Source organism: Apus apus, chromosome 26 (genome assembly GCF_020740795.1).
Source record: "Apus apus isolate bApuApu2 chromosome 26, bApuApu2.pri.cur, whole genome shotgun sequence".
Taxonomy (NCBI): Eukaryota; Metazoa; Chordata; class Aves; order Apodiformes; family Apodidae; genus Apus; species Apus apus.
Window position 1 is genome coordinate 3,540,903 of NC_067307.1, and position 27,802 is coordinate 3,568,704.

Here is a 27,802-nt window from a genome sequence, read left to right on the forward strand (position 1 = left end):
ACATCTCCTCCTAACCCCCCCAGGGACAGGGCCATGACTGGCAAAGTCTCGGTTAAAGTCTTTAATAATTACAAGAATTCCAGATTCATTACAGAAGAGTTTACAACAAATAATATTTCTCCATACAAAGGCAAAATAAACTTTTCAAGTAATAGTGTCCTGGCTCTGGAGTCTCAAGGCCAGTGACAGGGAGGGATGAGGGCACAGATGGCCCCTTCCCTGGTGGAGGGGACAGGGAATGCCCCATCCTCCCTGGCACGGCAGAGCTCGGGCAGCTGGACACGGCAATCACCTCCAGGACGGAGACCGGGGGGCACCCCCAGGCACCCTAAGGCACTGGCAGCATCCCCTGGGAGCAGGGGCTGGAGCCGGGCACCCAGCTGGGCTGGAGTTGGTGCCACCAAGTTGGTGCCACATGGAACTGCTCCAAGTGTCCCTGGGGTCTGGCATGGCAGTGGCGTGACCCCAGCCCCCCAAGGAAGCCAACCCCTGGGGCAGAGGCTGCAGCCCCCTCCCCAGCACTGCCTAAAACCCAGGGCAGACCCCTGCCCTGGCCCCCCCAGCACCAATATGGTGTCCCCACCCCAGCCCTGCCACAGCCCAGGGGGTGACAGGGACACGGGGGCCAGGGCAAGGCCAGGCACGTAATGACAACGTATTCCCAAAAGGCATCGACACATTATTATTATTGTTTAATACAACCCCATATAAAACTGAAGCAGCAGCAGCAATTATTGAGGGACCTAAACTGAAATAGGTTTAGAACATAATTTAAAAAAATAAAAACAGCAAAAGTAGCAAAATATATGAACTTTTTTTTTTTTTTATAGCAACTGATATCTACCAGCCACTAGTACCTTACTACCAAACTGGTATATCTCTGGTAACAACCCTTTTAAAAAGACATGTAAATATATATTCATATTTATACATATTTTTAGCTATGTACACAGGACGTTTGTTTTTAGCACTGGGGTATTTGGCTGCCTCTGCCATCAGTGCTGAGCCACGTCTACGCTGCATCTTCCACATCCCAGGGGTTTGGTCAGCAAAGCCTGTTGGTGCTGGCACTGCTGAGCCACAGGATCAGCTCCAGAGCATCCCGGCACTGAGCTCCACGCTGGCAAGACCCAGACACGCTGACATTCCCAGCTGGTGGGGCCGCAGGAGCCCAGCAGTTCTCCAAGCTGCAAGAAAGCCTGGCTCTCCGTGCCCTGTCAGGACACGCATTCCCAGGAAGGGCAGCAGGCTTCCTGGCTGGTCCTGCCCATGGGAAAGGGTTTCAGCTTATCCAAGTGGAAATATTCAAGCACAGACTCCACAGAAAAGAGGTTTTAAAAAAACAGTAAAAAAGGAAACACCAAAAAAAAACCAACACTGGAACAAAAAACCTTTGGGCTGTAGAGAGCTCACAAGAAAGGCAGTGGGAGAAGCTGACATGGGTGGGTTTGGTGACGTGAGAGGCTACAGTTGTCTCTGCAACAGCTCAGCACGCCTGGGTGCGCGGGCAGTGTCCAGTGGCACGGCATGGCACAGCACGGCATGGCAGTCCCTGCTGGCAGTGCCACCCTCAGTGTCGCTTCAGTCCGCCGTTGGTGTGCTGAGGGGGCGGCTTGGGAAGGCACGGCTCGTCTGGGAGAGGGTCGTGGGAAAACACCGAGTCCTCTCCTGAGGAGCAGGTGGAGCTGCGGGTGTCCGGGAAGCCGGGAGAATACTGATCCAGCGGCATGGAGAGGTCCAGGTACTCCTGGGAGGGATGATCCCCAAGGACAGGCTCAGGTGGGGGGTGGGTGCCCCGGGGAGCACCCATCCCAGGCAGGGTGGGTGCCGGCAGGGGCCGGGGGCTGCCACCTCTCCTACCTGGTTGGAGGTCATGGCCACGATCCTATCCAGGTCTTCCACCAGCTGCTTGAAGGTGGGTCTCTGGGAGGGGATGGCGTGCCAGCAATCCCGCATCATCATGTACCTGGGTGGGCAGAGGGGAGGCTCAGTCTGGAGTAGAAGGGCTTGGGACCCCCACCCATGGGAGCCGAGCAGCACTCGGGGCTGCCAGCACTGGGCTGGGACCCATGGCCAGCACAGACACTGTTCCAAGGATTTAGGGCTAATCCCGTGTGGAAGGAAGTGAAATCCCTGCTTGTCTTCCCTGCCACAGACACTGGGAGGGATGTGGAGCTGTTCTGGGAGGATGCACGGGAACTAAGCTAGTCCCTGTTCTGGGGTCACCCTGGGACTGGCTCTGGCTGAGAACGAAGTTGTAACATCTCCCTAACGAAGGGAGGTGTTGATTATTGCAAACAGACAGAGCCGATGGTTTTGCAGGGCTGGGAACTGCTGGGAAAGTCTCTGAACACCCCCCTGTCCCCTGTGCTCCGGGGGCACAGCAGGGGAAGCTGTGCTGGTCCCCAGCTGGGTGGGGGGTGTGGGGATGCCAGCATCACAGGATCACAGAATTACCTGGGTTGGAAAAGATCTTCCGGATCACAGAGTCCAACCTTCAACCTAAAATGGACTAGTCCTTAACTAAACCATCTCCCTCAGTACTTTGTCTATACGACTCTTAAATCCTTCCAGGGATGGTGATGGCACTGCTGCCCTGGGCAGCCTATTCCAATGCCCAAGAACCCCTTCTTCCTAAGATGAATTTCCCCCCTTCCCCCAGCCCCGCACTCACAGCTCGTTGGTGCAGTTGCTGGGCTTGTCCATCCTGTGTCCTTCCTTCAGCAGCTTGAAGAGCTCCTCGACTGGCACGCCGGGGTAGGGCGAGCCACCCAGTGTGAAGATCTCCCAGAGCAGCACGCCAAAGGACCACCTGCCCGGGGCAAGCACAGGCCAGAGGCTGGGCCACCAGCTCCAGGGGGGCTGATTCCCCCAGTACAGAGCTTTGGGAACAGCCAGCAGCTCTTCACTGGGAGGGACAAGCACCAGCAGCTCAGATTTGCTTTGCAAGATGAATGAGTCCCAGCGCCAAATGTAATTTGGATTCAAAGCGTTTGCTCTGCTGATGCCAATTACATTTTCATTAAATTAAGGTGCAGCTACACGAGCTGCAGCAGGGTGGGACGGGACCTGAGCGGGATGCAGGCAGGGATGCAGGATGGGGTGGCCAAGAGCCATGTCCCCAGGTCATGACAGGTGAGTGAGGGTCTCCCCATCACCCCCTCCCCTCCCATTGCTGGCGAAGCTGGGCAGGGAGCTCGTGCCCCCCAGGCACTACTCACACGTCGCTCTGGTGGGTGTATATTCGGTCAAACAGAGCCTCTGGCGCCATCCACTTCACCGGCAGGCGACCCTGCCACACCAGAAAGCCCCATGTTAGCTCCGTGCCACCCAGGAGGAGCCAGGGGACCTGGGGGACCAGCCCTACATCCCTGTGTCATTGCCAGCGTGGGTTGGGGCACCCCCAGCGCCGCTGCCCCTGCCCACCCCGGCGAAGCCCCTTGCCCACCACTCACGTTTGTTGTCTTCTTGTAGTAATCGATGTGGTGGATGTCACGGGCCAGACCAAAGTCAGCGATCTTCATCACGTTGTCCTCGGTCACCAGGACGTTCCTGGCCGCCAGGTCCCTGTGGATGCACTGACCGAGCGCGGGGCCGTCAGGTGGTCCCCGAAGTCCCCAGGGGGTTCCCCATCATGAAAAAGGCCAGGAGGGAAGGATGCACCCCCAGAGCCCAGCCATCAGGCTCCCTAGATGCTCCTCACCTTCTTGGAGGCCAGGTACTCCATGCCTCGGGCCACCTGGTAGGCACAGGAGACCAGGTCCTTGAAGGAGAGCTGCTCCTCGGGGACACGGGTGGGGTTGTAGCAGTACTCCATGCCGGGGGGGCCGCCGGGCTTGCAGGTACTCCCGCAGGTTCCCCTTGCTCGCGTACTCCACGATCACATAGAGGGGTCCTGTGGGGATGGTGGGATGAGGGGCTGGACCACCGTGGGTGTAGGAGCAGCCCCTCCAGTGCAGAGATAGTGGTCAGAGCAGTGGCAGAGGGGACACCTCACCGTCCTGCGTGCAGGCTCCCAGCAGGTTGATGATGTTCTTGTGCTTGCCGATCATCTTCATCATCTCCATCTCGGAGATGAGGTCGGACAAGTCCTTCTCTGTGGCGTCGGCTGAAGCGGCAGAGAAGGCAGAGGTTGGGGGGGGACCAAGCTGAGCCCCCCCAGTTGCACACACCCATCCCCATCCAGGGTACTGTGCTGGGACTCCCCTTCTTGCCACCACTTACACTTGAGCATCTTCACCGCCACCTTGGTCACCCGGTTTGGCTTGTCCTTGTCGAGGCCTATGGCTTCTGCCAGCACCACCTGCCCGAAGCACCCTTCTCCCAGGGGCTTGCCCAGGATCAGCCTGGCGGGACGAGACCCCAAGGTGTGTGGGGGGGAAGCACGTTGGTCACCAGCATTGACATCCATGATGCCACCACCCAGACTGTGCTGAGAGGTGCAGACAGTAGGGATGGGACCTCACCTGTCCCGGGGCAGCTCCCAGCGTGGGTCCTCGGGCAGCTCGTACTCGGAGACACCGGCCAGCATGGGGGTGCCGCTGGAGGAGAGTCGTGAGGGCCGCACCAGCATCACGCCCGAGTTCATGGAGGAGCTGGAGTCGGCCGACACCTGCAGGGACCGTGCGTTACCTTCAAGCAGCGCCGGGCCCCGCGCCTGGCTGGGAGATGCTGACCTGGAACCTTCACCCCCCAACCCTGCCCGCAGCCCCCTCTGCCCCATCAGCGCTGCCTGCACGTTGGACCATTTTTAATTGATTTCTGCCGCGCTGATACCATGAAACACACAGCCTGGGAGTCCTCCTGTCTCCTCAGCGTGTAAAACACACTCTTCTGCTCCAGCGCTGAAGTGCTGCCAATCCTTTGGGTCCTCCTCGTCACCCTGACGGCCACAGCCCACGGACGGTCCCCACCCCGAGCCACAGATGGGCACGAGGTTGAAGAGGGTGGCACAAGCAGCAAGGCAAGATGGTTCTGGGCCTCCCCCCATTCATCCTTATCCAGAAACCACCCCCCCTTGGAAGGGTAGGTCCCCCAGGAGGGGCAGTAGGTGTAAACAAACCCCCTCTCTACTTTCTGTTACCTGTCTGCGCAGGGGGATGCTCTTGGCCAGCTTGTGCACGGCCAGCTGGCTGTTGAAGTCTGTCTTCTTGGTGGTGCTTTTCATCTTGTAGATGATGACGGTCACCACCATGCAGGAGATGAGGAAGGCGCCCGTGCAGTAGATGATGATCTCCAGGTAGAGGGGGGATGTCATCATGGCTGGGGTGTCCTCGATAGCTGGGTTGGTGTGAACAGGACATTAGCACCCGTGAGCCCACGTGGGGCCACGGAGCAGAGCGATGCTGGGGGAGCCCCCGGCTCCCCCCCAGGATCGACAGGGACCTGCCTGGGTGCAGTGAAACTCAGGGGGATGCCTGCCCACCCACCCTGGTGGGGAAGGTGTCTGTGTACCCCCGCAGCCAGGCAGAGCCTCTGCTGCATCCGCAGGGCTGGGCTGGGCCCCTGGGCTGGGAAGGGGCCAATGACAGAGGTGTGAACTTAGGGGACAGTGCCCATGTCCCCTTGGCCAGGTCTCCCACAGGGGCTGCGCTGGGATGCTCCTGCATCACTCCACAGGGCTGTGGCACCCCCGGGGACAGGTCCCCTTCCCCTTTCCTTCTCGGGAGGTCACCCTGAGCACAAGCAGGGTACAGGGGCCATCCAGCAGTGCCTGGGGTGTTACTGATAATGACCGGCAGAGCCCAGGGCAGAGCAGCCAGAAGCACCTCCAGCAGCAGGGATCTGCCATGGGACCCCCTGGCTGGCGAGAAGGAGGGTCCCATCCCTGCAGTGCCACAGGCCAGCCCCTGCTTTGGTGGCCGCTGGTGGCAGAGGAGGTGGCAGTGCCATGCACAGCTGAGAGCAGCTGCAGCCACACAGCACGGTCCAGTGTGGCCACAAGCTCTGGTGAATCTGGCAGGGTGGGAGCTGCCATTGCACCCCCGGCAGCCCCCCAGCCTGACCCCCCTAAAGAACAGAGCCTCAGAGAGAGGTGTAAGAGGGAGTTGAAGGTTTCTGTCCCACCTCCGAGCACACCCGGCTGACAAAGCGGTGGCTGATAACAGGGAAAGTTTTTGGCTGGAAAGCAACAACCACACAGCACCCCAAAAACTTTCCTGGCTGCAGTTATCAGGCTTTGGTCCATGCAGCATTGATGCTTGAGGAGCAGCATCAATGGGGATGGGGACAACCGTCCCCAACAGCGCAGCAGAAGCAACACACAACCCCAGCACGTGTCCTGTGCCACTGGGCAAGGCCAGCTCCCTGGCAGGCAGGGGGGCAGCCCTGCCAGCAACCCCCAGACCCTGCTGCCACCCCGTGCCCCCCTGCGTGGGCAGTGCTGGCCGTGCCCTGGGGTGCAGGACTATCCTGCTCTGGTGGAGCAGCCCCTGGTTAAACTCCCCTGGGTATGCATCGCCTGGGCCAGGGAGAGAGCAGGGAACAGGCCCCAATATGAGGTTGAGGGGGGCTCAGGGTGGGGGGACATGTGCCCCATCCCACTCTGGCTGCAGGGAGTAACCCCACAGCTCTCCAGCTGCTCACCCACCGGCTCCAGGTGGGCAGGGGCTGGCAAGTGCTCTCTCCCGGACCACAATGCATACATTGGAAAGGAGGGAGGAAAGGGAGAGGAAGAGGAGTATATACCTTCGAGAACTGTCAACCATGCAGAGTGATGGGAGATCCCAATAGAATTACCCGCCAAACATGTATACTCCCCAGCATCCTCAAATGAGACATTCCTTAAGTGAAGGACCTCCATTTCTTTGTCTGTTGTGTTAACGCCAGCCGTCTGGAAGGAAAAATGGAAGCAAAAAACGGAGAAGCAAACGACATGAGATCTTCTGGGAAGGAGTCCAGAGAGGAGGGAGAGCCCAGTCTCATTTGCCAGACCCCCGGGGAGCAGACAGAGACCACTGCAGACCTGCTAGAGAGACCCTCAGGATGACCACTCATCCTGGCCAACCTACGGAGATGCTGGTTAAAAACCCTTCACCAAATGGAGTGTCCTGCCCATGTGAACATGCTGGCAATGGGCTAAATGGAAAAATAAACCTCAGGCAGAGCCGGCCAGTGGACTTGACTGACACTAGGAGGCACAAGGATAGAGACAGGAGGAGAAGGACAGGAGTCCAGAGACATGAGGATGAGGACAAAAGATTGGGCACAGGTAGACAGGGAGAGGAGGATGGAGAAGAGAAGATGGAGACAGGAGGATGGGACAAGGAGGACAGTGACATGGAGGATGCTGACAAGGAGGGAGGATGGTCACAGGAGCACGGGGACAGGTGGGGGACAGAGCACAGTGTTGTCCCTAGTCACACACAGACAGACCCCGCAGGCACTTGGTGTCTGCACCTGGGGTTGGGAAGCACACAGGACATCGGGACACACACGGAGCATGAAGCCCAGCCGGCCCTGCTGAGTATTTTTCCATGGCTTGTTGCACCAGAAACAGCAGAAACAAGAGAGCCCCGAGTTTTGTTTTCCACCGCCGGGGACTGACGGTCCGAGGAAACACCCCGCCGGGCGTCCTTCCGATTACCTGGTGCCAGGGGTCTGGTGACAGTGAGCCACGCAGACTGGTTGGCCTCGCCAATATAATTGGAAACCTTACAAACATACTCCCCGCTCTCCGCCTCTGTCACATTATACAGGGTCAGCACCTCCGCATCAGAGCTATTAATCCCCGAGTGCTGGAACAGACCAACAACAGGGAGTCACCCCGCGGTGCTTGGGAACGGCAGCGCCCGGAGCTGCTCCCTCCGGCACCCGCTGCCAGGTGGGAGGGATGGGGCTGCACATGGGGGCGTGGGGGGCAGGCAGTCCTGGGGCTCCCCCCTGCGCCCCGGCTGTGTGTGTTGGGGGGCAGGGACATGGCTGGGGATACTGTGCAGCCCAGGGGTTAGGGCACAGGCGGATGGATGGCTGTGTGTCCTGGGGATCAGGGGCACAGGGGGTGGCTGTGCATCCTAAGGTTAGGGGCATGGGGGGGCACAGCTGTGCACCTGGGGGCCTGGGGGGGCATGGCCGTGCACCGAGGCATTGAGGGCATGGAGGGACAGCTGTGCACCCCAGGGTCAGGGGCACAGGGGGATGGCTGTGCACCCCAGGGGCATGGGGGATAGCTGTGTATCCTGGAGGTCAAGGGCACAGGGACAGCTGTGCACCCCCAGGGCAGAGGCACAGCTCTGCACCCCAGGGTCAGGGACTTGGGGCAGGGATGGCCACACATTCCAGGGGGTGGCACAGCAGCTCATTGTAAGCAGAACCACTGGCATGGAGAGGGAGCTGCTCTCGCCAGGATGGATGAGGGGCTCAGGTCCCCCCCACCAGCACCCTGCTCACCCCCAGGGCCAGCCCACCCAGCCCCACAGCAGGTGCCTGCAGGGCTTCCAAGGGACAGCACTGCCTGGATGTGGCCAAGGGGCCAGGCAGCCCCCCCTGCCCACCTCTCACACTGTGCTGCTCCAGGGCACCCCGGGCAGGTTGGTGACAGCTGCTGGCTGGTGGTCCCCAGCCCCAGGTGGCTCCTCTTGCCCTCCCTGCCCCGTTCCTGCCCCATGGGGGGACGTGGGCTGGGGCAGCCCAGTGTCTGGCTTTACCTTCAGGATCTGCACGTAGGGCAGGTTGTCGGGGCCGATCTTACTGCCGTTGACCTCGATGTGCTTCAGCCACTGGATGTGGGGCTGGGGGTCACTGTAGACCTTGCAGACAAACTCCACGTTGCTGCCCAGGGCCACTGTCTTGTTGGCAGGCAGCCCTGCCTGCAGGATGGGCCGGTGTGGGGAACGCTCTGCAGGACATGGGGCACCTCACCATGGCGCTCGGGGTGCTCAGTGCCCCCAGGCACGAGGACCCCCACTGTGATGGGCACTGATGCACCCAGCAGAACTGCAGCGTGCCCTTCCCCAGAGCCCCCCCTACACTGGGGCAGAGCAGTCAGGAGGGAATGGGGACAGGTGGAAACCTGGTGTGGGGACACGGGGATGTCAGTACCTATTGGGGGGGTCAGAGGTCAAACAAACCAAATGAGGGCCCCAGCCATTAACAAAGCGGCTGCCACTGTGGTGAGTCAGCATTAACAAACCCCTTTGTTCACCTCCCTGACTGTTCCCTTCAGTTTGCTCAGTGTAATCAAATTAAATCACATTTTTAATGGTTCATTTACTGGCATTTAGAGCAGCTCCACATGTGGAACTGCTCAGACCAGCCTTCCCAGCTGGGAATTATGGCTAATAAGGCGATTAGAAAAAGTTTCTGTCTGGTCTATGAAATTATTTCCACCACAATTAAAAACCCCCAGAATGGGTTGAGGTGAACCCTCCACCTCACCTGCTCACAGACCCACTGTACCGTGGAAGTGCACACTCCCCATCCCCACCTCCAGAGGCTGTAGCACCCTTTTCTGCTCGGAGGGGTTTGGGGACCCAGGGTGAGCCCTCCCAGCTCCTCACCCACGACATCCAGCTGGTAGGTGTGGTTGATGCTCCCATATTTGTTCTCCACGATGCAGGTGTAGTTGCCCTTATCGGACGGCACCACCGAGTCCATGATGATGCTCCAGGTCGCGTAGCGGACCTGGGGGCACAGGGATGAGAACGGAGCCCGTGACGTGTCAACACCAGCCCTGGCTCCTGCTCACGTCAGAGCTGGCTCAGCCCCCGCTCCCTGCCACAGGCAGGACATAAATCTCCCTTTGAGGTCACCTTTCCCCTTTCCTACAGAGGGACTGTAATTGCTCCCAGCTGTCCTGGGACAGCCTGGCCACGGAGCCAACTGCGCCGGGAAGCAGATGTTGGGAGCTGAGCGTGATGGGCTGTCCTGGAGTGCAGGGACACCCCTCTCCAGTGGCCCCAGCGAGCAGGGAACAGACCAGCATTGTTCCCCTGCTGCTGCTGCCCGGGAAGAGCTACTTCCCTGGGCTGGCACGGAGCTCAGACCCACAATGCTTCCTGTAGCCAGCCCTGCTGGCGAGAGGGCACAGAGTGTTTTACACCTGGAACACCTCCCTGGGTGCTGCTGAACAGGTACAATTTATCTGGGATGGGTTCAGCTGGGTTGGGAGTGCTCCCCAGGTCCATTCCAGCCACAGGGCAAAGGGATGGCTGTTCCTACACTGTACTGTCCTGCACCCAGCCCCTGCAGCTCCTCCCCGCCAGACCTCCCCAAGCCCTGCTCCCTGCTGGGATGGCTCCATTCCTCCCTCCCAGCTGGAAACTGGTTATTTCCACAGTCCTGCATTTCTACTATCCAAGGCACCAAGCTGTCACCATCTGAAAGCTGCAGCACAGCTGACAACCCCTCTCCTCCCTGCCCATGAGCCTGCATCGCTCCCTGGGACATGATCACCGAGAGCCATGAGGTGACCACATTCCTGTGGGGTGTCCCTGCTGCCTGACTGAAGCCTGTGGCATGGGCAACCTGTGCCAATGTCTCACCATCCTCACAGGAAAGAATTTCTTCCTAATATCTCATCTTGGCCAGAGCCACTGAGACCCCCTCTGCTTGGTGGGGGGATTAGGTGAAGCTGGCAGAGGCTTCCCCCACTGCCCCCTCCCTGGGGGACTGAGCTGCTGCAAACATGACCCAGAAGCAGGTCACTGCAGTGGGGATGTTTCACAACAGGAACATCAGAGGGGATCATCTGTCCCCACGGGGGCTGCATGGGCAGGGGGCTCAGTGGCTCTTAAGCTGCCCAGCTTCTTCCCAAACCTTCCCTTCCTCATCCCAGAGCGAGCCCGCTGGCTCCAGCCCCTTGAGCCTCCCCAGCACCTCCCCACAGCCTCCCCCAGTCTGGTACCTTGTACCCCCCGATGCGGTGGTCGGGTTTGAACTCCTTGCCATTCTTCAGCCAGCGCAGGGTGGGGTTGGGTGTCCCGCTCGACGGACACTTGAACTTCACTGTTTTGGCAGCGGGGACGGCGTGGAGCTTCTTCTCCATCTTCTCAGGATAGGTCCAATAGGGAGCAATAGCCTCTGAGAAGAGGAAGGGGTAGGGATCAGCATCAGCACCCAGCCAAACCCACCAGGCCATCAGTCACAAGGAGCACCCAAGGTACCTGTGCCAGCACCTTCCCTTGTTCTGATCAGGCTGTTTTGCCTTGGTGCACCCAGACGTGCTCCCCGCACTGAGCCCGTGCCAGTGCTGGGTGCCCTGGGCTGGGGCAGGAGCCCCTGCCCACCCGGGTCAGCCTTTCTCCATCCCTGGGTGATGCTTGCACCCCCCAAAGCCAGGAGCAAACCCATCTGGCACGTACGGTTCGGCTTGGTGTTATCCGCCTCCTTCTCCTCCGAGGAGGAATCATCTTCATCGTCATCATCCTCGGCGGAGGGGAGCGCGTCTGCAAGAGAAGAGACGGTCCAGCTGAACATCCGTGTGTGCACCCTTCCCTTCCCCAGCTAGGGACCGGAGCACCGTGGGCTGGTGGTGTGGGATCGTGCTGGGCAGGGAGGTGTGGGGATCCCAGGTGAGCTGTGCATGCCCATCAGCACAGCCAGGGCTGCCGGTGCCTGCTGTCCTGGTGCTCACAGCCCACGGAGACTGTGGAGCAGTTTGCCCCCAGAGGTGATGTTGGAGGTCCACGCCGTGTGTGCAAGCACAGCTCCTCACCTGTCTTTGGGGTCACCAATCCCTATGGGGCAGCAGCCAAGACCCTGTGGGCACAGGGCTGCCCCTGAGCCTTGGCAGACACCTCCTGACCTCGAGCCTGGGTTTTTCTCCAGTCTCATGCTCCACCAACACCACCAGGAACCTCAGCTCACACCCATCACATGCCCCCTCCTGCGGGCAGCCCTGCAGCCCCCAGCCCCATGCAGACAAACAGGCGACAACCATCCAGCTGCTTCTCTCTGCCCTGCAGCCACCAGGATGTCACCGCACCGTGCCGGTAACTCCTCCGGGTGCCCCCAAAACCACAGATCCCTCCTGAACTCACCACGCAGACGGACAGACCCCGCGCGTGGCCAGTGCAGGGGGCATGCAAAGGCGTGGGGGGGCAGCCTGCTCCTGGCCCCGCAGCCCCGGGGCTGCCCCTTCCCTGCACGCCCGGGGCCGCTACGAACCTGAGACGTTCACGGAGAAGTAGGTGGTCTCGCTTCCCGAGGGGCTGTTGGTCATGCAGGCATAGAGCCCTGAGTCCTCGGGCACCGCGTCCCTGACCTCTACCTCCTCCCCAGTAATGCGTGTCCGGTTGTTCTCCGCCAGCTGGACGCCGTCGCGCACCCAGTTGATGCTCTGGACATCATCTCTCAGCCGGCAGCGCAGCTGGAGGAGGTCGCCGGGGTGGGCCGAGTAGGACTCCACTTCAATTTTTGCTTTAGGCAGAGCTGGAGGAGTTAGGAGAGAGGAGAAGAAAAAGGAGAAAAGAAATAGAGACCAAAGGAAACCATGCTGCTGCTGCTGCTACTGCAGCCCGGTGTTAATGAGGCAACATGCGCTGCTGGGATGCTCCCAATGAGCCCAGGGAAGGGGCTGCAGAGCAGGGGGAGGCAGAGGCAGAGAGCACCCCAAGCAGCACCCAGCGCTTCACCCCACTCAGTGGCTGGGGGCTTGAAAGCTTGCACACCCCCATCCCATCTCTTACTGAGCACTGCTCGGCTCAGGGGCAGTATGCCTTGACAGGGGCTGTGAAATGGGAGAGGAACGGGCAACTTGAGAGATCTCAGGCAGTGCCAGCTGGTTGGGCAGGATCTGGCCTCTCCCAGGAGCATCCCACATCCCTGCTCTGCTCTGCCACTGCGCAGAGGTCCCGGGATCCCCACCACCATGAGCAGGCAGCAAAGCGGGCCAGGGGTCCCCATGCCACCAGGACCCTCACCCCGGTTAAGAGAGCTTGGGGGCAGGAAGGGCAGGGGGACGAGGGTCTGCGGCAGGACAGCGCGGAGGGGAGGGAGCGAGGGGCTGCGAGAGCAGCATCGCCGGGAAAGGTCAGCCCGGGGAGCTCCGGCCAAACAGGTGCCGGCCGCGGCGTTCCCCTCTGCAGCTGCTCCCCGACGTGACACTTGTGTGAGCAGCACAAAGATCCTTTCTCTCCATCCTGCTGCTACGTGATCTTGTCTCTCCAGGACCTGGTAGTGTGGGCACAGCTCCATCTTCGAGCGCTGCCCTCTGGGGTGGTGGCCAAGTGGCTCTTCTGGCTCTGGGCTTGGTGCAGATGACTTGGTTTCAAACCACCTCTTCACATTTCGCAGCCCAAGGAAGGGTTCAGGCTGCTGCAGCTCAGAGTGGATGCAAAGTGAGCATCATCCTGGGAATGAGCACCATGGGATGGCATGCCTGGCTCCAGGATCTGAGTGATGCTGTGGATGATGCTCTCAGGGGCTGGAGCTGCTCAGCAGCAACATGATGGAAGCAGGGTGTTCCCATGGCAGCTCCGGGCTGGTGGCAGGCCAGCTTAGGGTGGGCTGAAGGCAAGAGCTGCTGGTGCCACTGGGGCATGGCTGAAAGTCTCCACAGTGCAACTGGGGGTCCAGAGCTGGGGCTGGAAAATCGCAATGAACCCCGCACAGGCAGCCCAGCCAGGCCTGGAAACGTCCCAGCTTCAGCCGATCTGCAGCTTGAGGGCCGTGATCCCCAAGGACCAAGGTGCTTGGCAGGCACCCAGCCCACAGGGTCCATCCTCCGGCCACAGGGGCAAGAGCAAAGCCACAGCTCTCCCTGGGGACTCATCCCAGCAAGGAGCAAGGCAATTTGCAAAGTAGCTGCTAATTATGAATGCCCACAGCATCCGAGCATGTGCTGGAGGAGCACTAATCCGGACTGGTCCAACGTCCCCAGCTGCACCAGCACAGGCAGGGAGCTCAGGCTGGTGGGCAGCAGCACGGGGCCAGGGCCAGGAGCTCCTCTCAGGACCCACCAGCAGCTCTGTACTGCCAAAAATGAAAGCTCAGCTCTCCAGAAACTCCCATGCATCACGATCTGCATTTCACTTTCTGGCCACTTTTCCTCGTACTGATGAGGAGCTTCATGGGGAAAACATCTATGAGCAGTTCCAGAGTTTCTCCTTCTTTTGCTCTAGCACTGGAAGGCAAACAGTGTGGCTGGGGCAGAATTCCCTCTCCTCAGCTGCTAGAAGACCAAAAGCCAGGGTTCCAGATCCGTCAGTAAGAGGATACAAAGTGTTTTAATGTGGCAGGTGAAGGCTGGTGGGAGTCCCTTAGGCAGCAGAGGAAGGGTCTTGCTTTTGCAATCCTGTTTTCCCGATTTTCCCCTGGCAGCCTCACAGGATGGGCCCTTCTAGCAGCTCTGATTTGTGTTTCAAGTGATTAGTCACAGCCATCTCCCAGCGCACACAATGTAGCAGTGATGTCCTGGCTGCCTGAACACCACGGGACTCAGTAACACAACATCCTCCTGTCCCGTTCCCCCCCACCCCCCCGGGTCCCTTCTCAAAACAGAGCAAGGTCAGCAAGCAATAAACAGCCACGAAAACCCAAACCAACACCAAACGTGGAGCTGCAGCCACTGCCTTATCTGCCCTTATCTCGCTCTCTCCACCACCCCCTCCCCACACATCGACAAACATTCCTTATCGAACAGAATAACCTGCAGAAGGTGCCTGGAGCTGCCAAGGACCCCACCACCTGCAAACATCCCCTGATGTCCCCAGTGCCTTTCCCAGGGCACTGGCACACGTGGACCCATGCACAGGTCCAGGGTTGACCAGTGCAGGATCAGTTCTAGCCAGAAAGGTGCTGCTGTGGTCCAAGGGCTTGGACACCCAGCCTGTCTCAGGGACCACCACAGGCTCCTGCCCACCAGCTCACCTGGAAAGGTCTGCAGGACCCGCTGGGGTGGGAGGGAAGTTCCTGCCAGCCCCATGCTTCACAGACACCAGAGCTGCAGGCTGGGAAGGAGGAGGCCCTGGGGGCAGAGAGGGAATTTGGACAGATGGAAAAGTTTGAGCCACTCCAGTCTGACTGGGTTGGAGTGTCTCAGGCAAGTCCCTTCCCATGGGCACAGCACTGCATGGTCCCGGGCACCCTGTGCAAGTGCCACCCCTCCCTCAGGCCATTGAGCTGAGCAGCCTGGGCAGGGGGTCTGCAGGGAGGGCTGCTGGGCGTGTGGCCAGATCACTTTTCAAAGGCAGCAGCCCCTGCCCCCAGCCCCTCCGAGCCAGGGGCTGTTTTGCATTATCAGCATGACCAGGGAGGAGCAGAGGCATCAAGAGTGATGGACAGGAGAGGGGAGGCAGAGGGCAAGGCAGGATTCTGCCCTTTGGTAACCCAAAGCACATCTCTGGCACTCAGGGATAAGGCGGAAAACGTGGCATGGTGGGAACGGCCTGGAAACGAATTCACAGGCTAATGAGCATGTCCAGGTTAGCTCACCCTCCGGCGGGAGCGGGGCTGGGACAGGCTTGGGCAGCAGTGCTGGGGGGCTGCCCCCCCCTGCAGGCATACAGTGCCACAGCCACCAGGACAGCCCCGCTGGCACCAGGATGGCCCAGCTCACATGGCAGCTGATGCACAGAAGTCCCCCTGGAAATGCAGAATCTCTGTCAAACCAGGGATGGCAGAGGGTCCCGGGCTGCCCCTCACAGCCAGCAGCACGAGCTGGATCACCAGCTCCGCGTATGTTAATTACTGCAAAGGCGTTTGATCGCTGGACTCCATCAGTCTGAAGTGTCTCTTTCTCATGTTCTGCTTTTCTGTAACCTAACCCAAGGCACCAGGTGCAGCCCCCGGGCAGAGCCACCGGCCTGGCCGGCCGCTCCAGCAAGGCCCGGCCACGTTAGCAGCAGTTTAATGGGCCAGACAAACGCTTGGCTCTCCTCCCCGCGCCCTGAGCTGCCCCCGCGCTGCACCGCCGGGCTCGGGGTGCTCCCAGCGTCACACAAAGGCAGGTCGCTGCTTTTAGGAGGTGGGATTCCTCCCCCCAACCCTGCTGCAGCTCCGGCGGGGTGTGCAGGGGCACTCACAGCCCCCTCTGAGCACGGGGCAATGGCGAGAAGGGCAAACAAAGCTGCTTGCCTGCCTGCAGAAAGCAGCAAAGGGCACGTGAGATCTGGCACAGCTCAACTATCTGCCGTTCCCTTTTTAACTTAAAACTCTGCAGGCTGGGGGGCAGCTCCAGCTTTCTGGTCTGGATCCCATCCCAGGGTGTCGGGGACGGGAGCACTTAAAGCCTGTGGGGAGCCCTGAGGTCCCGGGCCAGGCGAGGGGCAGCTCCAGCCCCGGGGGTCTCACCTCCTCAAACCAGCCTGAAAAGTAAATGCAGGCTGCGGGGCCGGAGCAGCCCACCACCCCTTTATTGCTTTACTCCAGCTTTGAAAAGGAACGAGAAGAGGAGCCGAGCCCGGCAAGCACCGGCCAGATGGAGAGTGTCACCAAGTGCATTTCACTGTCACCGGCTCCCCCGGGGCTGGCCCCTGCCGGGGACAGGGACACGGCGCAGCCCTGGGGAGAGGAGCGGCACAGATTAACCTTCACACCCCCTCCCCATTCTCCGCGCAGCCCACGGTCCCCCGGGGGAGCCCGGCGCAGCCCCCAGAGCGGCGGGGCCCGGGGCAGTCCCGGCGATGGCAATAAAGCAGCCAACAAAGCGGCGCGGGGACAATGCGGGCGGGGGGCTCGGGGCCGCGGCCGCCGGTTGCCCTGGAGACCCCAGCGGGGCTTTCCGAAGGTATTTCCTGAAGAAAAAGCACACACATGCCCGGCAGCTCCGCTAATCCCAACAGGAAGCGCTTACCGGGACCTGGGGATTGGCGTCTTTCTTATTTAAAAACCTCCTCTCCTTGCTGCAACCCCCTCTCCCTGGGGGCTGCGCCGGGGGGGGGCGGGGATGCCCCCAGCAGCAGCCCTGCAGCTCCCCGCTGCTCCGGGGGGGGATGGACAGCCCCGGTGCCCCTTCCCCAGGGACAGGCTGCAGTAGGGAGATGCCAGCGGGCATGTGTCCGTGCCTCGGGGAACTACTGGCTCTTTCTGGGGGGCTCAAGACACACTTGGCTTTTCCTGGGGGGATCAGGGCACCCCTGGCTCTCACTGGGGGGTTCAGGAGACCCATGGCTCTTCCTGACCAAGCCAGCCCAGGATGCAGCAGCTTCTCCCCATCCTCAGGTCCCCAGATGCCTCCTCTTGCAGGGAAAGGGGGATTTATGTCCTGCTCTGGGCACTCCTGCTCTTCCCAGCCCGCACGTCAAATGAAGCAGCATTTAATTAACAGGCCTGTTGGTAGTTTGCAAAGCTGACAGAATAAATCTCCCTCTTTTCCCCCGGGACACCCCTGGCCATGCACAGAGCTCTGCAGCAGGGAGCAGCTCAGGGTACAGACACTCCCCCCCAGCACAGGATAGCCGGGGGTCCTGCCCAGCCCGGGGGAGCACAAGTGAACGAACACCCCATCCACACACGTGCCTGTGGATATTTGCAATAACCACAGGCTCTGCCTGAGCCCTGGCTCACTGCCGGCACAGGCAGTTTTCCTTCTCCTCCCCACATCATTCTTGAGCAGCCTCAGGCTGCTGCACACTGGGGGGAGGCGGGGGGGGCTGGCAGCCAGGCAGCCCCCAGACGCAGGGACCCCCTCCCCAAAACCCCCCGGCCATGGGGCAGCTCTGCAGCCCAGGCTCCAGCAGAGAACTCCTGCTTTCCTGCTTTTCCCAAAGACTCGTATTACTTTTTTTTTTTTTCCCTCTCCTCAATTAAGGGCTGGAGTGACAGCATCCGAGTGGAAAGGCGGGAGGTGGGAACAATGCCTGCTCCACAGGCTGGGGAGGGGAAGGCCAGTGATGCCCCAGAAGAGACAGCAACGTCCCGGGGAGACAGGGAACTGCAGCAACTGGGGTCTGGGGAAGAGGAAGGCTTGGAGTGTGGGTGGGGGCTGCTGGGCCCCCCGAGCTCTGGTAACAATCCTGGGCTGCTGCCATCAACAGCAAAAGAGCAGGAGGCTCCACGGCTTGGCTGGGGATCTCTAAGTTGCTTAGAAAGCTCCAGCGAGGGGTCAACTGCTCCAAACCTCATCCCTTGGGACAAGGGGTGGGGAGACACACAGAGCTGCCAAAACAAGGAGCGGGGCGCGGGGGGGGCAGCAGGGAAATGGGGAGCAGGGGACAAAGCCAAAAGCCAACAGTCCACCTATGGAGCAACAGGGACAAGCCAAGGACCCTTCCTGTGCCACCTCTGGGGATGCTGTGGCTGGTGACAGCATTCTCCAGGCTACAACACCCCCAAACATCTTTGCTGCTGGGTGGGGGAGGGGGGCAGACTGAAGCCCCCAGGTTCACGTGCCATGCTCCTGCCACCATTGAGTGCATTTTGAGGAGAGGAGCAGCTGGTGGCCTCAAGAAATAGGGAAGCCCCCTGCTCCCAACCCCAAGGGTCGGGGGGCTGCACCCTGGGTTCTGCTACCAGTCCCTCCTGCTTCACAGGGTAGACGGGGAAAGCATCCCCTGCACAGGGGTCTCCATCAGGGCTCAGCATGCCCCAAAACTAGCTGCTCAAGGACCCCCCCCTCCTCCCTCCCCACAAAAACCTGCTTGGCCACTTTGCACCCCCAGCAACCCCCGGGCAGGGATGAGGCAGACCCTGAGTCCTGGAAATGCCTGAACAGCAGGGAGGACAATAGCAGACAAGGAGAGAGGGGAAAAGAAAAAAAATCCCCTCGGCAATTTTCTGCAGGTTTCTATTTAACCTGAAGACAAAGAGAGGCTTTGTGAGGGAAGGGATGGAGGTTGCTCATGGAAATTTCTTGGCTTTTCCCCTTAACTAGGGCTTTTTTTACCACCTCCAAATTTAGGTAACTATAAAATGCAGCAAGCGCCCATTAATATTTTATTTGCTGCAGATTTTTGAGCAACAGGAGCAAGCCCCTGACAAAGGCCGGGCTCCCAAGCCCTCTCCCTATGCCACGAGGAGTGGCTGGAAACCCTCCTGGCAGGCAGGCAGGGGCTGCTGGCCGGGCGCGGGGGATTACTCGCTCCCTGAGAAGGGAGTTGAGCTGCCTCAGAGCCCGAGTAAACTGAAACCCCATAAACATCCCGAACAAAGTCCAGGAAAGCTGCTGCCTCCGTCATGGAGGGGACCTGAGCGCGGCCACCACTGTCCCCAGACAGGGCTTTGAACCGGTGGGGACATGGGGGGAAGGAGAGGGAGCCCAGCCCTGGGGACACGATGCCCCACAGCACAGGAGTGACCCCCATCTACACCCTGTGGGACCCTAAACTCCCCAGAGGCTGGAGCTGGAGCTCATGGCGGCAGGTGACCCGCAAGGTGCTGGTGACACAGCCCCACCGAGTGGCCTGGCCCAGGGCCAGCTCTTCCCATCCCGCATGTCCTGCTGGGAACATTTTGTTCCCACCAGCTGGCCCTAGAGCCAAGGGATGGACTCTGCCCCAGCCAGGCTCCTGCTGTGGCACTAATTGGGCTGCCCTGGTGAGAACCGTGTCGGGAAACATTTCCAGTGGTTATTGTTAGCCCTGGCATGAGGTTGGCGAGGAACCAGCTCCCTCCTCTCCAACCTCTTCCACTGCCTGACGCTGCTTCCCAAACCCCCCGGAGGCTGCAGGGCTCCCTAAGCACCCCAAAATCCACCACTGCTCAAGTTAGCACCGGGTCTGAACACCCAGACAGTCTTCTCAGTGTCACAGCCAGGGCTGGGGCATCTCCTGGCAGCACAAGAGCCATCCTTAACTGAAACGCCACCAGGAAAGATCTTCCAGGAAGAGCAATCTCCTGAGAAAAACATGTTTACTGCTGCCAACCACTTTATTTACAAAAACAGGGACTGAGCACGCCAATGGAAAAATCTGAGATGGTGCCTGCAAGCAATGCTTTGCCCAGGCTCCTCTCTGGAGCCCGCAGCTCCCTGGGGACCACTCACAGCTCCAGCCATCCCACGGGATCTATCCAAAACCAGGGAACCTGCTGCTTACACTGGACGCACCAGCCCTAGCCCCCTGCCTGCATCCCAGCATGCTTCCAGCTTCCAGCCTGGATCTCCCAGCCAAACCTCACCACAGTGGGTTTGCTCACCGGTGCCAGCTCCTGCCCCATCCCAATCCCTGAGCTGTGATGGGGCCACAGGGAGCTCTGCTGCTCACCCAGGGCACTGTGCAGCACCGTGCCCACAACAGCACCCAGGTCTGGGTGGGAGGAAGAGGGAAGGGGGCCAGCCTTGAAAAGAAAAGCTGTACCCCACAGCCCAGACATTCTTGGGTAATTAAAACCAAAAGGCAGGAGTCCTGCACGGTGGTTCCTGGTCTGGTTATTCTCTGCCTCACCGAGGGGAAGACCAAGGCTTTGAAATGCCAGAGCAGTGCTTTCTGAGTCTGCTGTCTCAGGGGCTAGGTCACCCACCCAGCCCATCCACTGCATCCCAGGCTGCTGCTGGGCTCCAGAGCTTTGTTGGGCTGGGACAGGACCAAACCCCCAGCCTTCTCACTGCGGGTCATGAGCCCTTGCAAGGCTTTTAGAGGACAGCAGGGATGCAAAGTGAGCAGGATTGCCTGGGCTGTGCTCTCCAGCCCCAATGATGCCTCACAGTGCTGCAGAGACCAGGGCTGCAGGAACCAACAGTCAGACCGAGCATCAGGGTGGAGGACGGTCAGTGTGTGGGGCTGCAACAAGCAGGGATCCCCCCATGCAAGACAACAAACCCACCCCCCATGGGCATTCCCCGGCTGGGGGCAACACCAGAGCATCCTGAGGGTCTCCACGGGGTGAGTTCATCCCATGTGCTGGCAGAGACAGTGCTGTTGCCCTGCCCCCAAATCCTCATCCCCACCGAGTGCAGGATGACCCAGCACCAGAGGCTGCAGAGCTTGATCAAGGCTTCACACGGGCCTCGGGGTGCAGGTTGAAACAGGGAAGCAAGTGCCACAACACACAGTAGACCCCCCCGCTGGGGACACAGCCCCTGGGGCTCTGTATCCTTCTCCAAACAAACACCCTGGACTTTTGCCACAATTCCCCTCCAGGTTTAAGACGCCCACAGGCGCCGCGGAGCCCACACCCGCACAGACTGCTCTTGGCAGACCAGAAACACCACGTCCCCACCAGCAGCTGCAGGTGGATGTACCTGTGCTGGGCCTGGCACCAGCCTCTGCCTCTCTTGCAGGGGAGGGTGGTTATCTTATCACCAGGAAACACGAAGGAAGAGGGACCAGGCGCTTTGCTGCTCTTACCTTGGTCGGGCAGGGTTGGGGCCGGCCGGGCAGCGGAGAGCGCGGCTGTGACCAGCACAGCCCAAAGGATGAGGCACCGCCAGGTAAACATCCCACTGCTGCAGCTACTGCTCGGCGACTGCCATCTGCAACTCCCACTCCATGGGGACCCCGGGCTGGCCCTGGGCGGGCACAGGGGGGGTCTCCGCTGGGCTGTCGGCCCCTCTGAGCTGCCAAAGAGGAAAGAAGAGTCAGGGCAGGGCGAGATGGACCCTCACATCCCAACACTCACCCCAACCCCCGTGCACAGCACTGGATGTGCTTGCCACCACAGGCCACACTCCTCCAGCATCCAACCCAGACAGGGAGATACCCTGGACCTGTGGTGGCAGGTCCCCTGGACCCATCACAGCCTGATGTGACCCAGTGCTGACTGGCAGGGTTACGTTTTCCTGCATAAAAGTGCTGATGTGTGGAGAGCAAAAACGCTGGCCAAGCAGAACCGAGTGCAGCAACATCTCCCCAAACTGGGAGAAATTTTCAAATGCCTGTTAAAGAACTGGAGATTTCTGTTCTCCTCTTCCTGCACTTAGTTTGTGCTGCACAGAGGAACTCCCAAGCAGCTCAAAATGCCCAGCACTCCAGGACTAGCTGTTCCAAGACTTGGCTACAGCAAATCCCACATATTGAAACCCAAATCTAATGTCCACATCTCCATGCACCCCCAGTGAAGCAGATACTGCTGCAAACTCCAGACCCTCCATTCCCTACAAGACCTATAGAGCAAGTCTGCAGCCTTCCCTATGGAACCACCTTCCCGAGCCGAAGGGGTTACCCGGCGCCTTGGCCCTGCTCCCACGTGTGCAGATCCCCTTCCACCAACAGCTGTTTTCAGAGCAGCCGTTTGGGGAGAAATCCCCTGGCTTCCACAGCCAGCACTGCAATTTGCTCTCGGCCCTGCCAGCTCTCACGCTGGGCTCTCCAGCTGCCCATCCCCTCGGGTCCCCATCCCCTTCCCAGGCCAGGGAAGGGCACCGCACAGGGAGGTATCAGAGCCAGGCTCTGGCACAGGGAGACTCAGCATCTCTGATCCTGGCTCAGGGGGCCCCAGGGTTGTCACCTCATCCCTCCTTCCCTCTGACCGTCCCTCCTTCCCGCCACGCTGGGAGAGTGGAGCTCTGCCAAACACATTTTAGGGGAATGCTGGAGCCAAAGCCCAGACCCAGCCACCCCTGGCCAACTGCTCCCAGCAGCCTGGATGCGAGCAAGCCCCCCCTGCTCCACCCCCGCAACACATCTGCAGCCCCACAGCAGCCTGGGATGGAGGTCCTGACACTGGTCATCACTAATTGTCCATCGGGAGCTCGCCAGTGAGATCCCTGCCCAGAGAATTGCACAACCCTGCCGGTCCGGCTGGCGGCAGATCCTCCGGGAGAAGAGCAAGGACCAGGGTGTGGACAGGATGATACCACCCCAAAACCCTCTTCCAGGCTCCAGCAGAGCCCCGGGGTGCAGCTGGTCCTTCGTGCCCCACAGCCCTGGCCGAGTATCCTGAGCTCACCCTGCTCTTCTCCCAATCAACTCGTGCTCTCCAAAGCCCCGTGCTGAGCTGTTCCCAACCTGCCTCAGGAACAAGCACTTCCTTCTGCCGTAAGATGCCTGGCTAAAGTATGAGCTGTTAAAAACAGTGAGCAATAATTGTAGTGAGTAATAAGGCACTACTCATCCTCCCCACACACTTGAGCACTTGGCCACTGCCTCTCCTGTCCCAGAGGGGGAGCAAGACACTTTGCTCCCCTTTTCCGAAAGTGCCAGCTTTTCCTCATGGATGGGCTGAGCAACTGCCAGATCCAGCCCCAAAGGGCTTCAGTCTAACACCAGGTTCTGCCTGGAGAACTCAGAACCTCCGAACCACCTCTGCAGCTCGAGGAAATCCTGGCTGCGGGGTTGGGGGCTCTGGCTGCCTCCTCCCTGCCCCAACTGCTCCAGCTTTGGTTTGCACAGGGACATTTGGGATCCAAAACATTGACCCAAGCAGCCAGGCAGGGAAAAGCAGCACCCAGCAAACACCAACGTTATCTCCAAGCGCCAGCACTCCCAGGCGCCAGGCAGCGTGCCTTAAAACAGTTACTGAATGTTAACAATTTATCAGGGTTTGGAGGGGGGAGGTGGAATTCTTTGTGGGAAAAAAAAAAAAAAAGTCCTCAGTATTTCTGGAAATTATTTTCTGTCTCTAAGTGGTTTTGTTTATTGACAGCACATGCTCCCCGGAACATGCCCTAATGCGGAGTGTCTGCGTGGGCCTCCCGAGCTGAGGGGAGGGATGGAGGGAGGGATGGGAGCACAGTGCCTCCAGAAGTGGCAGTTCCTGACAAATGAGTCAGTGCTGGCTTGGTGCACCACGAAGCCCTTCTCCAGATACACCTCAGAGCAGGCGCCTTCCAGCTGATTCAGGGGCTCGACAGCAGCATATTTCCATGGCGTATGGATCACTCAGCAGCCAAGAGCTGCCCTGTGTCTGGGAGAGTCCCTGGGAAGGAGAGGGAGGGACGAGTGCCAAGATCCAGAGGGAGGGCACGGCCGATGCTCGGCTCCCAGGGCAGACAGGGGAGGTGGCAGCAGCCACGGCTTTGCTAGGAGGCAGACAGTGCAGGACAGGGACACAGCCTGTGCACAGGGGCAAAAGAAACATCCTGCTGGCTCCCAGACAGGCTCAGCAGCACCACAGAAAATCCTGGTGTTTAGAGGATTGGATGCTGAAGGGAAGGGACAGCGCAGACCCTTCCCCCCCAGGGGAAAAGGGAGCCCCATGACCCCCCCAGGGCTCCTCTGCCCCAGCTCGGGAAGGAGGCAAGTAAGTGGGGAGTGTGCTCCTACCTGTGCAAGCACCAGCATGGCTCCTCTCCGTGTTTATACAGCTTTTATAGAAAGCCCAAAAGGAAACCGCTCGCCCGGGAGGACGGCAGCTCGAGCAGGGTGGGTCTGCAGCTCCCGCCAGGCACCGTCCCCGCTCCCCCAGCACACTGCAATTTACTGCTCAGGGGTGGACTCAAAACTAAAAACAGCAGCAGTGAGAGACCTGCCGCCGAGGCTGCAATTTCAACTGGCCATTACACCCACAGAGCTATTTTGGAGCAGCACCAGGACAGCCCTGCACCCACCTGGGCACCCCCTGGGCACTCGCTCCTGCACACCCGTGTGTTGGGGAGGGAGCCCTCACATCATGTCTGCACACCCCTCTGCTCAGGAGCACCAGACTGGTGCAACCTGTCCCCTCGGGGACCCCAAAGGCTGCACTTTTGCCTTTCTCCTCTCCCACACCCATGAGTCACTCGTGAGCTGTCTCAGGGACACCGCACAAGATGGGACCTTCCACGCTCAGGCAGCAGCTGATGTCAAACATTTCTGAGCTGAGTGTAGTGGGGAAGCCCCTTCCCGTCCTGTGGCTCATGCCCAGGAATGCATTCAAGGTGCCAAAAGCAGGCACCGGTGCCAGAGCAAGGTGCCTGGTTGGTGCACCTGGCGATGAAGCCCAGACTCAAGCTAGTGCTTCTTGAAACACCATCCTGCAGGGGAGTCCTTGATCTGAGCCCTGGGAGCAGGATGATGGCAACGGTGGTGGGGCTGGGGCGCTCTGGGCTGGGGCAGTTTCACCTCAGCTCATGCAGCCCCCATCTCCCTGCTAAAGCAGAGCTGGACTGATCATCATTCACCAAGTCAGAGTGTCCCACAGGCAGCCAAGTGCCAGGGTGTCTCAGAGCCAGACACCAGCGTGTGAAGCCACAGGCAGAACAACAGGGCAAGGCCAGACACAACAGGGAGAAGAGTCTGAGCTTGGCTCCCAGGTCTGCAAGGATCCAGGAGCCCAGGGTGGGGGCTGCACCCAGCACAGGGACACACATCCCTCAGGGTGGAGAGGTGGTGGCTGCCAATGGGAGATCTCGCCTGGCACAGATATTCTCCAGCTCCAAAATACAGAAAGGAGACTCGATTTTTCCCCGAAGACTCAACACAAGCAGCCCTCCAGGGGAAGACGGGGACGCCAAAGGCAGAATCTGTGGGTGATGCAGAGAAAAGCCTTTCCCTTGCCCAGCACTCCTAGCTCCAGCCTGCAGCTCAGGTCAGGAAACAAGTATTTGCTGAAATAAAAAGCAAACACAACTGCAAATGTAACTATAGGGAAAAACTATAATGCCTAAAGCAGATGCACACTTGGAAAAATAAATATCCAACTGTGCAGCACAAATCCTGCATTAACCCTTCCCAGCCACAGCCTGCAGTGAGGCCTTACAGCTCTGGAGATGACTCCAGCACTGAGCTCACCGCACACTGTGGGCATCCAGCAGCAGGGGAGCCAGGCATGTGGGGTGGGAAGGATGAGGAAAGGCCCATTCTTACCTGTGGATCTCTGTAAACCCAGTTCAGTTGAAGGAGTACCCTCAAATTCAGGGATCCCTATCCAAGGGCTTGATTTTCAGACCTGCAGAGTATCCACTGGTATCTGAAAATCTCCACTGGGCTGGTACCACTCACTGCTCTGGCAGTGGACTGTTCCAGGACAGGGACACTGGGACACAGCCACAGCCTGCCATCCCCTGGAAGGGCATAGACCTGTTATCTAGTCCACAAAGGAGCGGGATACAGCTACATTCAGTTCTTCCAAGGAAAGCTGCTGGGAGGGGAAGGACACACTCTCCAGCACACATATCCCCAGCTATCTGTATCTGCTTTTGTGTCCAGAAGCAGCAGGTCCACAATGCAAGAGAAATCTGAATTGCAGGGATGGGATGAGCATCTGTGACCAGCCCAGCTGAGTGGCCCCTTCGAACAGCCAGAGTTTTGAGGGGCTGGAGCATCAGGGGGAAACCAGCTGGGGCTCAGTTTAGGATTTTAGGTAGATAAACAATCAGGGAGCTCCAGTTCACACCTGGAAGGAACGTGGGCTCCTTCCCAGCATGTCCGGGGGCAGAGAGGGCTCCCAAGGAGGCACCATTTGCAGCAAAGCCCGGAGCCAGGGGATGCACACGAGGTGCCTTTCTCCCGCCAGGGCAGGGACTATTTATTTTAATCCCCTCCAAAGCAACACAACGCAAAGGCAACAGTGCATGCCAGCCACACGGAGATTAGGGGAGGAAGTGCTCCTGTGGGGGGAAAATGGCTGCTAGCCAGCGCGGTGTGCGGGGGCCGCGCTCCGGCAGCGTCCCCGGGCTGGGCAGGGGGGCTGCCCCCCGCGCCCCCGCACGCACACCCGCATCCAGCTGGTCGGCACCCAGAGATCTCCAGCCAGAGCAAATCGCCGCCTCCGCCTGAACACAAATCCCGATTTTCGGCCTGGCTGGGACCCTGAGCCGAGCAGCCGCCGAGCCCGTCGGGTGTATTAACCCAAGCAGTTGGGCGAAGGTTTAAACACTGCCGGGAAGGAAGGGTGCTGCGCCAGCCGTGACGCTCGGGGCACGGGGCAATAACGCAGCAATCCGGGCAGAGGAGGGAACGGCGAGGAGCTACAGCTCCTTCGTGAACCCTGAACGCGGCCACTACTCTGCTCTGCTCCCTCCTCGCCCAAAGCCAGCCGGCTGCTACCGCGGCTCACGGACCCAACCGCAAAAATCGCCACCGCCGCAGCCAAAACCCGCAGCCGAACCCCGGCCCGGTGCCGGGGGCTGCGCACACCAGCCGCGCTCCCGCATCCTTCGCCACGTATAAACCAGAGCGATTCCCAGAGCCCCGCGGGGAGTTTGGATAAAGGAGGCTCTCGAGTTCCCACCTCCCCGCGGGCAGCTCGCAAACACAAAGGGAAACGTAAACTCAAGGATCGCGTTATCCCGAGAACCTCCGTCCCCGTCGACCACCGCAACGCCCCAGGAGTCGAGATCTTAAACAAAACCAAATCCAGCACCTTCTCCACCTTCTTCGGGAAGCCGCGAGGCTCCCGCTCAGCCACTCTTCGGAAAAAGGGGCCCGCCAGCAACTCGCAGAAGAGCCCCCAGCCGGGCTCGCTCACAGCTCGGAGGGGCCTCGTCCCCCCCCGCGCCGGGGCTTCCAGCCTGGGCTCGGCCCGAACGACGGGCTCGGACCCGCCGCGTTTCAAAACTGCCGCTGGCGGAGGGGCTGCAAGCCGGGACCCCCCCTACTTGCCCCCCCGGGGGCTGCAAACTGGAGTCTCCGACCCAGGCACCCCAGACGGCCCCGGTATCCGCAAACCCCCAGCACCCCCAAACCGACGCCCTCCCCCAGTGTCCCAAAGCTCCCAGCTCCCGCAAACCGGATCCCCCCGCGGTGTTCGCAAACCCCCCAGAGTCCACAAACCGAAGCCCCCCCGCCCAGTGCCCGCGGCCGTCGTCGAGTCGCCCCGTTACGAGCGCACTCGAGGGGGCGAGGGGTGGTCTGAGCCCCAGTTCCCGGCTCGGGCCCCCGCCGCACAGAGCACAAAGCCATGCCCCGGTGCCCCGCCGGCCGTTACTCACCGGAGCCCCGCGCGGTGCCCGCCGCTGCCGGGAACAATGGCGGGGAGCCCCGGCCGGGGCGAGAGGCGCAGCCCCGCCGCCGCCGCGCTCACAGCGGCCGCCCCATGGCGGGGCCGGCCCCGAGGTGGCGGCGGGAGCAGCTCCCGGAGGCGCGGCCGCCCCGACGGCCGCCGCTGCGCAGCCCGTCCCCGCCGT

General features: G+C 60.2%; 1 protein-coding gene across 1 annotated transcript; it reads right to left on the reverse strand.

Moving 5' to 3' along the window:
• Positions 1-46: 46 nt before the first annotated feature.
• FGFR1 (fibroblast growth factor receptor 1) lies at positions 47-27,802 on the reverse strand. The gene is given in 19 exon segments (XM_051640829.1): positions 47-1,747; positions 1,861-1,966; positions 2,675-2,812; positions 3,222-3,292; positions 3,456-3,578; positions 3,704-3,826; positions 3,828-3,895; positions 3,998-4,108; positions 4,225-4,346; positions 4,467-4,612; positions 5,084-5,280; positions 6,688-6,832; positions 8,646-8,836; positions 9,498-9,621; positions 10,844-11,019; positions 11,301-11,384; positions 12,106-12,369; positions 21,165-21,373; positions 27,608-27,802. Coding segments are annotated over 18 exon segments (2,457 nt in total). The 5' UTR covers positions 21,256-21,373; positions 27,608-27,802; the 3' UTR covers positions 47-1,570.